Raw genomic sequence first — 9,917 nt, 5'->3', positions numbered from 1 at the left:
GACCACTGCTGTGAAAGTAGTCGATTCTGTTCATTGATATGTAATAAATATTTATGAAATTTGAACTCAATTTCTTGTTTGTTTGTTTTGACTTTCTATTTCACTAATCATATATCTCACCCAGGAAACGTCTGACGCTGTGGGACGACCAACAGAGTCGTTTATTCATTTTGAAATAATCAGTTTCCTACTGTGCACCGGGAGCAACGACGAGTTGAGGTGTAGGTGTGAGCGGCTCATGCAGGCTGATGTTTTGAACAAATGTTTAAACAGTGTGTCTGAGGCGTCTGAAGAGGTGTTCGATGCAATCAGGCACCAAATACAGCGTTTGAAAGGGAGCCTGATACAGGAAAGCTAACATCGACTGCATCGCTGATTGACTGCAGTCTTAGTTAAGACATACACATTCAATCAGTAGTTCAGATGTGCTTTCAAAAATGTCTTTCCTGTTTGCTGCTTGTTAAAAATTCTGCTGCTAGGATTTCAAAAACAAGAGTAACAACATTTTACTTCACCAGTCCTTGCGTCACCAGGCTACCTTAAATGTCTTCAGAATTGGTTTAAACATGTTATAGATACGTTTTAAAGCTGTGATGGGCCTTAAACCCAGGCTGTGTTCTCTTTGTCATTCCAAGGTGAACAATGAAGTCAAAAAGGAGGTCTACAAAGACACACAAAACAGGAAAAAGAGACTTTCACGACTATAAACTCTGTGTGTCTGCTTGTGTGGGAAAGGTGTGGGTCCTTTTGCATGTCAGTGCCCATCAGGGGCCCATTGTTTCATAATACGCCCGTGCGTACAAATATAAATTATAGTATATTGTTCAGTGAAGATTCTGAATTCTTCATACGCTATTAGAGCTGATTGTGACCACAAGGTGGAGATACATAATTATGTAACTGCACTTTGATGAAATCACCAAAAAAAAAGGATTTGTACTTGTTGGAGTCTCTCTCTCTCTCTCGCGAAGCCTACACCCATGAAACAATAGACCATCCCAGCCAATAAAAACTGATCCCTGTAGACGGGGGGGAACAGCCAGACACAACGAAAACAGCACTTTTGTAAGAGCCATCTCCTGATGGACCCGATGAACCTTAATATTTGTATGTAGCCATAACTTTGCATCACTCAGCAACGACTGTTGTGTGAGTGAGTCAGGCCTCACAGCTCATTCACTCAGTGAGTTCATCGGCTGAAAAGGAGAGCGGCAAAGGAAAAGTGAGGCGTGTAGGAAAGAGGCCTGATTTCCTTTTACCCTGAAGCTATAGGCAAGTTGAGACGACCCCACCGCTGACGCATACCGGATGTAGCCACACCGCTTTGTCCCTGACATGTCATTAGCTTTACGTTTCACCCAGATCATATGTGTTACTAAAGCTTGTTCGCCCACTCAAAGCAAAGGATTAGGCTTTTCCAGTCCTCCCACGTTCTCAGGGTCTGATTTTTTTTCCTTTTGTTTGGAATAAAAACTCCATAATCACGAAACATTATAGCTCTGTAATTTTTAAGTTTAGTCATCACTGGAAATGGGATTACTGGAAATACATCATCTTAGGGCTGGGAAATTAATGGTTGGAGCAAAATACAAGTCAAACAGGTGTGAGAAATAACCACGCCAAGGATGGTGCGATAGAAAACAAAACGTTTGAACAAAAGATGATGGAACAGGTGATTCCAGCAGGTTGACATGAAGTTCACACGTGCTGTAATCTGTGTGAACACTGTCAGTACGTCTGTGAGGCTACCCAGATCCCTCCTGGCCCCTCAGGATACGACAGTGAACACAGCACAGAGCCAAAGGTCTTGCATAATAGGTGGAGGAATGCTGGAGCTTTGCCACAAACTTTTGGATCATCTCACTTTCCCACAAAAACGCACACACACACACACACACAAAGTGGGGCCCGGCTCCCTGAAAACAAGAACACAACTGTCTCTCCACGACGAGGCAAAGTCAACACAATATCTCCGTTTCATGTGTAAATTCTTTTATTGCCTACAAAAAAATGGATCTGTATACATTAAATTGAATAATAAATTATTACAAAAGCCTCAAACTACGTTTTCACAGATGAAAATGTTTTGACCATTTTTGTTTTCTGCAGGTTGTTGCGGTATTTATTTCCAGGCCAAACTCAATGTTAGGATTCATTTCTTCTTCCTTAAAATGTACTTAACTAGAGAGAAGTTTACCTCACACAGTAAAAGCATCAAACTGTATTTCACTGAGTGGTATTATCAGTCATCATGTCAGGATCCTTTACGCTTCGGCTAAACACACTACGCAAACAAACCGATGGAATATGCACACAGGAAACAGATGAAGCCATGGAGGATACAACACCATGGCGGTCTGTGTTGTGTGTGAACACAAAAGGGGGGGCAGGGATGTACGTACAGTGCAGTGCTGGAAAATATTCCAATGTCGCTTAAACTAAATGTCTACAACTCTTCGTCAGTTAGTTTCCATCAGTTCATAACAACAGAACCTGGTTAAAAAAGACAAAAGCGGGCAACAACCTTCATTTCCATTTCAAATAGTACAGTACAGGATGTCAACTTCAAACAACTTTTAGGACATTCTCACATTTCAACATTGTAAATAAAACAATAAAAATACTGACAAAATCTCACAAAACCCACCTGTGGCGTAATCACAGACCTTATATTGCACTCTCACTGACATTCTTGTCTTTTAAGTTTCCCCCCCACAGGAGGCCTCTCCGGTATCCTCCTTGTGCTTTTTCTACAAAAGATTGTAACCGATCTTTCCAACACAGCACCTCTAGTTCAGTCCCTCATTTCTGGGTATTTAGGCATACTGCCAGACCGCCATTAGGATCTGCACAGCCATAGAGATGCAAGGTATCTGTGCAACGGTGTAGGCCAGAGAGCGGGTTGGCGCTTGCAGGGCAAACAGGTAGGCAACGCTGTGCAGCACACGACCTAAGAAGAAGACCAGGAAGTGAAGGCGGGCCACAGCCAGGCTAGGTCCAGTCATGGAGTAGATAGCGCCCACGAAGAGGAAGGGGAGGATGTTCTCCACGTCGTTGATATGAGCTCTAAAGGAGAGAAAAGGCGATTTAGTCAACACATGTTCTCAATATCCTGTAATGTTGTGATTCAGCTACCTATGACATAGTGAAGGCATGAATTATTCCTCACTGGAATATTTCAGTGACTCACTCAAGTTCTGGATTATGTTCTACTTTCTTTTGCAATTTTCCTGAAAAATTGGTAATCTGAAAGGTGACGAATCCTTGCTCAACTAACGCTGTGGATGGTTTATCACGTGTATCACACAGCAGCAGACGTCTGGGACGTCTGTCAGACCTATCAGCCGCAACATTTTCCTGCTTCCCCTCCAACCCCTGGGATCTCAATGTTCTTGCAGAAACAGCACATTAAAAAGCAGAACACATCGAGTTATAGCAACTTACAAAACATGAATTAATAACCAAGCCAGATTTTGGGAAATAAATCAGGATGAGCCTAGAGTTGTTTCCCCAATCGCAAATTGATGGAAGGGCCGGGATAGACAGAGGAGAGAGTTTTTACAAATAGTTAACATGAGCTGCTGTCACGAATCATTTCCTGACAATCAAAAACAAAGCAATAAAAGCACATCTCCTACAGGCTGCCAGCTCTTGTTGAAAACCAAATGGAGGAAATCACATGATCCCATTGAAGATTGATCACAGACGCTTCTGTAAAACCTGTGAACACGTAATATTTTAACATATTACTAATCAGATACGCAGTGGCTGAATGCAACATCCTCATGATACTGTGGTGGAAAATACTGTACTCAGATACTGTACTTAAGTACACATTTGAGATACTATGTTTTTTTTCATTTCATGCCCCTTTGTACTGAACTTCTACTCTACAAGAGGCAGATACTCCACTATATTTATTTGAAAGCTTACTTTACACATTTGTATTTGAGGTATGATGAGTTTATAACATATGTGAATAGTAATATATAATAAGCTACCAAACAGCATATACAATACTTCAGATAAGTAACTAATAAAACTGGTATATTACAATATTCAATAGGCCTAAAATATAACCCTTGTAGGCCATTTTCAAGTAACTCTTACTTGTATTGGGATATTTTTGCATTGTGGTACTTTATACCCAAGTAAAGGCTCTGAATACTTCCTGGATAATCTAAAGTATTGTAGCAGCAGTAGAATTACATTTGAAAGTAAATAAGTAGTAAGCTTCTACAAATTAAAAGCATGTCGTGACAGTGTCTAACTTTCTGCTCTCTTACCTCCGGCATCTTTCCACATATGGATCCTCTCGGTGATACTGTAAGCCTCCGTGTCTCAGCGCGTCCTCGGGGTTGGCAAAAGCCTTTCAAGGTAGAAGGAAAAAGAAAAGAAAAGTTGTCATCAGTGAAAGTTTCCCGGTGCTGAACTCATGCTGCTTTCACCGCTACGGCCCTTCTTTCTAAATCATAGTAACTCACCTTTTTCCGCAGCCTCAGTTGTCCCGTAATTATTGCTATAATGTACATTTTCATCACCAAAAGCACGCCGTAGAAAACAAAACAGGAGAAAACTTCATTTTTCATCAAGGCTGCCATGTCTTTTGGATTTACTATGCAAACCATCTGTTGGAATGGAAGAAGAGCTCTGAGATTGGTGCGTGCGTAAAGCTGCTAAAAAAAGTGAGAGTGAGCCCGAGGAGGAGTCACTTATGTACCGTTGGTGATGCCTCCACCCACTCACTCACATCATGATGTCAGATTTAACAGAAGATAATGTTTCATTCATAATTCCGTGAATACCCGAATGAAACATCTTGGCACACAAAAATTGGTTCCCCGAGGCTACAGCTACTTTAAAAGTCACTCAGGCAGTGATGGAAAAGGTATATTTTACTTATGAGTAGGATATTTCACTGTTGTAGTAGCTGGTAGAGGTGGAGTAGGCTACATGTTATTAATTTGTATATTGTAGAATAGTTATTCTTTAACTATATATATATATCTTTATATACTCAGAAATCATCATCTTAAAGTAACTAAAGCTGTCAAATAAAATAGTGGAGTAAAAATAAGTAGAAAAAAATGGAAATACTCAAGTGATAGAAGTAACGAATTAGTCTACATACATTATTACATTTTTTATTTTTTTTTGTAGCCTAAGCTATTTTTTAGACAATATGCCATGGAACCACTTTTAAAAAAAAATCATGAATCATGTTGGTGTTATCATCATTATACCTCATTAAATTATTAATTGAATGCACCACCCACAGCCAGCTGCTAAGGGACACAAATCAAACACACCCACGTTGCAACCGGCCTAGGCTGTTTCTAACTAACGTGGTGATTACTAACATGCTCATGGTGAAGCCCCCCCCCCCCCCCCAAACCTTTACCTTCGGTGAGGTCTTTCTGCTGTTTGTGACTGTTTTACAGGGACACAGAGGCTGAGTGGACTAGTTATAGCATTCTCTGAGAATGAACTAACTTTAAGCTTGCAGGGAAGTTAAACCTGGAGCAGGCTGAGGAGGACTTCGTGGTGCTCGGGGCTCACAGAAGGACAGGCGAGTCATTGTTGTAACAACAAACAAGTGCGTACAAACTGCAGGGTCCCTGTTCCAGGAAGCAGGTTTAGTGAAAACTCAGATTTAGTTCATCCTGAGATGAGGGAAAGTTTAGGTTTTCAGTTCAAGAAGGAGGGGGTAACATCAACCTAGGTCAGTTGTCGTGGTGTCTGACCCTGTGGATCCACCAAGCCTGAGTTTTGTTCTAGCTGTCTCCTCCTTCTAGAGCCAGACATGCTGTTTTATTTCCCCATTGATTCAGTCTGTCTGCATTATTTAGTGGACTCTGTGCACTAATCTCAGCTGTCACTGATGGAACATACTTCCTATAACATTAGAAATGATGTTACTTCTTCTGATTGTGGTGCAGCTGCAGTTTGAAAAGTTTGAAAGTGAGGTTTTTTTAATAAGCTATAACTCAGTGATTTCTGTGCTTTTGCTTTAATGTGTGTTTTTGTGGCTGCAGCTAATGTGGCGATGATGTGAGAAGTGATGTTTTTATTCTGTTTACTCCATAAGAAGTGACAGGTTATTTAATTTATGTGGCTTACTTATGCTTGTTTTATCTTCTATTGTATCATAACTTTATATTTATTGTTGGCACATTCTGTGTAATTGCCTGAGTTGTCTCTTTTCTAGTTAATTCAAGTAGTAGTTGTGTAATTGATAATCAGTTGTGTGCACTGGCTGCAGAGTGCCATCAAAAAAGATATGTCGTTAGTTTGGACATAAGATTTCTGTGATGTGTTTCATTGACATGTTAATGCCCTTTATTTAATATGTCTATCATATATCATCATAAAAACCATTTACCTAGAGTACATTTTTATCTAAGTAGGCTACATTTTTACACAAGTTATATTACTTGTACTTGAGTAGAATGTTCTAGTACTCTTCATGCCTGTTATTATGCAAGCAGCATTTTACTGTTGTAGCTGCTAGAGTCGGAACATATTTAACTACTTTGTATTGGCTATAGCAGGATAATTCCTGCAACTAAATCCTTAGCAATACATCATTTTAAAAACTCAAAGGTTTCATAATTTTATATGAATATAGTGAAGTAAAAAGTATAATATTTGCATCTGAATTATAGTGGACTAGAAGAATATAGAAGGCTAAGATTGTAATACTGAAGTAAAGTACACTCAAAATGTTATGTAAAATAATGTTCTGAAAACCTACTAATAACAGCTACTAATACAAATGTCAAATAAAACATTTCCTGCTTAAATGAAGTTGAAGTATAACATGGAAATACACAAGAATTTTACTCCAGTACAGCACTTAGAACATCCCACCACTGCACCTGCATAAGAGAGGAAGGATCATTGTGTAACTTCAGATGAAAGATGACTGTCTGACTTTGTGAGCTCGCATGTCCTTTCTGCGTATTGTGGTGGTCATGCTGAGGAAATGATTTCATGTAGGACATGACTATGGGTTGAGCAGTTGGTTGCAAAACAAGGAATTTCCACCGCTGCCATGATCCGGTACTTTAGTTGCGCAACATCCTAATCTGTCATAATTTCTTTGTAGTTGTAGTTTTATTGATGACGGCAGTGGTGGAAAATAACTAAGTACATTTACTGAAGTACAATTTTCAGGTATTTGCACTTGAGTTGAGTATTATACTTATATTTACGAGAGAAATGTTGAACTTTTTACTCCACATCTCTGTCAGAAACATATTCCGCAACTATTTAAGTAATTTAAATTAATTTTTCATGCAAACGTGGCAGAATATGCCGTTTCCAGCCTCTGAAATATGGAGATTTCCTGTCTGTTTTATATCATATTAAACTGAAACACTTAGTTTTTTTGGACTGACAAAACAAGACATGTTAAGACATCACCTTGGACTTGGCAACCCCTAAACTGGATGACACGATATCAGGGTAGTAAAATATGCGAACGCAGCTGAAAAATCAAAAACATTTATCTAATAAAGAGGGTATTGTAAAAAACGTTTTTAAAAAAACATATCTCCTCTCAATTTTCTCACAAATACAGCACACCACACGTGTTTTTGTATCATGTTTATTTACATCTATGGTCGAGTGTCAGCCGTCAGTGCCCTGTGTCTGCCAGTCCAGCGTGAGAGAGCTGCCTGAGCTGCTGTCGTCGCAGCAGTCCTCGGCATCAGAGAAGGAGGACATGTAGTGGAGGCCGGTCACTCGGTGGTAACCTTCCTGGAGCGTCTGTGGGTAGGCGGTGAGCTCCATGACCCTGCGGCCAGTCCTGCTCACCCTCACAATCCACATGTCAACCAGCTGGGAACACATGGCACAGCCCATAGTGTGTGTGTGTGTGTGTGTGCAAACAGGTCAGGAGACAGACTATACAGGTGAAAACAGTTACTCTACACACAGGCGTCAGTAATGCATACTCATCCCTACTAATTCATCTTTCATATATTTTCCAGGCGAGAAAAACATTTATTATATATTTACATGTACTAATATATCAATATTTTGACATTTATAGCTTTGTATTTGTAATGTAGAATATACTAAGTAATATACTTTCAAACTACTGCACTCTGTGTATATTGCTGTTTCATGAGTGAACAAAAAAAAGAAAAAGACAAGCAGGGAATTTAAAGGCGCAGCAAAGAGTACCGCAAAACAAGGAGCACAACTCCTGAACGAGGTCTCTCCTGTTTTCTGCAACCAAAAAAAAAAACCACAAGAAGACTCACATCCAGCCCTGCCTGCAGGGCCAAACGAGGTGTACCATGAGTTAAAAGGTCTCGGGAGTCATATAATCTCAAGGTGTTCTCCGTCTCTAAGAGCTGCCAGACACGGCATGTAAATATTTACAGCAGTTGCTTTTTTGCAAAAGCCACAGAGAGAGAGAGGGTTCCCAGAGCGAGGAGCTGAAGCAGCGTGCTACAGTCTGTCCAGCATGGCTTCTTTCAGGATGTCTTTCTGGTGACTCGCTCCTCTCACGATACTGCGGCACTTTGCTTTATCTGGGTGCAGGATCACCACAGGGCCCGGAGCTTTGACAAATGTATGGCCTTCTGTGTCTTGTTAGTGATCCTCTCTTCAGCCTGATGATGCATGGCTGTTAAATAAGATGTAACACATAAAAGTTACACGTGAAGACAAGTTAAAGGGCAAAACGTTGCCCCAAGCTGATAATTAGACATTAGAAATGTACATGGCGTGCAGACAAATATAAAATACAATTATTAGATTGGACTAGAATGAAAAAAAAAAATATATATATATATATATATATATATATCTATATATATCTCTCTCAATAAGATTAAAACATAACGTTTCATAAACAATTAAAAGTTCCTCACAGTAACTTTAAATACACAAATATAAACGGCGATGGAACATTCTAGTCAAAAGCCAGACTGAAGATTTGGAGCAGAATGTTTTAACAGCTCGCAACATAAAACTAACAGCTGCCTCACTAAAAGTTGTTGCATGCACACTTTTGAAACAACTTAAAGCTTCGTGCCAGATCATACATTGCAAACATGTCAAGTAAGCTGGTGCAAGACCATAAAGAGAGTCAAAGACCAGCGAAATCATTTAAAAAATGTAAGGAATTTAGACTGGGTTTAATGCATTCCCCCCTCGTGGGCCTCGCGAGCACTGATTTATGACTTGTAGCAAACATCCAGGAGGGCTGTGGGCACCGTAGGAGAGGGGTAACCAGTGCATGCTCTAAGGTAAAATGGGGGAACAACTCAAGTGTTTATAATCTGGAATATTAATAATGTATGTACAACCCTTGCAGAATCCAGTTTCTTCTGTAGCAACAAGCAGTTATTTCAGCTGTGTGTGCTATATGTAGTTTATACATTTAGTCAACAAAATTGTTACAGAGCTAGAAGAGAATCCGTGCCGCTCATCTTCCCTTTCACATTGGCTCAGATATGTCAATGCATAATTGGTAATTATTCCACTTCATTATTGCAGATCTCAACAGTCCCTCCTAAATCTATCACCTGACCTTCATCATGCAAAGCTGGCTGGTGCACAAAGACGTGTGCAAATTACATTGATGATGAGGAGGGAAAGGGCAAGTGGTCTGCTGCTACTCGCCACACCCATCCCATCCCAGGGACTGGACACAGCAGGGGGCAGCCGTCTTAAAGCCTCCCCCCGCTGTCCTGGATTGTCACTGTATTGTGATCGGCAATGGCCTGTAAAACTACTGCGATGTTTTTCATCAATATACCTGGTGTGCCACCAAATGCATCCCGTACAGCCTTATGAGTAAGTATCCCAGCTTGGATGAGACATGCAGTGCAGCAAACATGCAAATGTTTGAGGTGATGTGGACGGATGCTGCGGTTGCATTTGTGTCCTCTAAGCCAGTT

General features: G+C 40.3%; 1 protein-coding gene across 1 annotated transcript; it reads right to left on the bottom strand.

Annotated features, from left to right (window-relative positions):
• Window positions 1-1,981: 1,981 nt before the first annotated feature.
• On the bottom strand, window positions 1,982-4,668 carry ptges (prostaglandin E synthase). Its single transcript, XM_079179081.1, has 3 exons — window positions 4,485-4,668; window positions 4,287-4,369; window positions 1,982-3,066 (listed from the first exon to the last, which is right to left on the bottom strand). Exons 1-3 carry the CDS (start codon window positions 4,626-4,628, stop codon window positions 2,817-2,819), a joined length of 477 nt encoding a protein of 158 aa, XP_079035207.1. The 5' UTR covers window positions 4,629-4,668; the 3' UTR covers window positions 1,982-2,816.
• Between the last annotated feature and the right edge of the window lie 5,249 nt (window positions 4,669-9,917).

This window comes from Pholis gunnellus (assembly GCF_910591455.1).
Source record: "Pholis gunnellus genome assembly, chromosome: 18".
Classification (NCBI taxonomy): Eukaryota; Metazoa; Chordata; class Actinopteri; order Perciformes; family Pholidae; genus Pholis; species Pholis gunnellus.
Note: the sequence above shows the minus strand (reverse complement) of the source record. Positions and strands in the feature narration are given on the sequence as shown.

Bases quoted from the DNA above. Each gene is read 5' to 3' on its own strand.
- ptges (XM_079179081.1), bottom strand. From the start codon at position 4,628: ATGGTTTGCATAGTAAATCCAAAAGACATGGCAGCCTTGATGAAAAAT. The intron at 4,370-4,484 runs GTGAGTTACTAT...CTACCTTGAAAG, and splicing joins AACTGAGGCTGCGGAAAAAG to GCTTTTGCCAACCCCGAGGA. The intron at 3,067-4,286 runs GTAAGAGAGCAG...TCTCTCCTTTAG, and splicing joins TATGTGGAAAGATGCCGGAG to AGCTCATATCAACGACGTGG.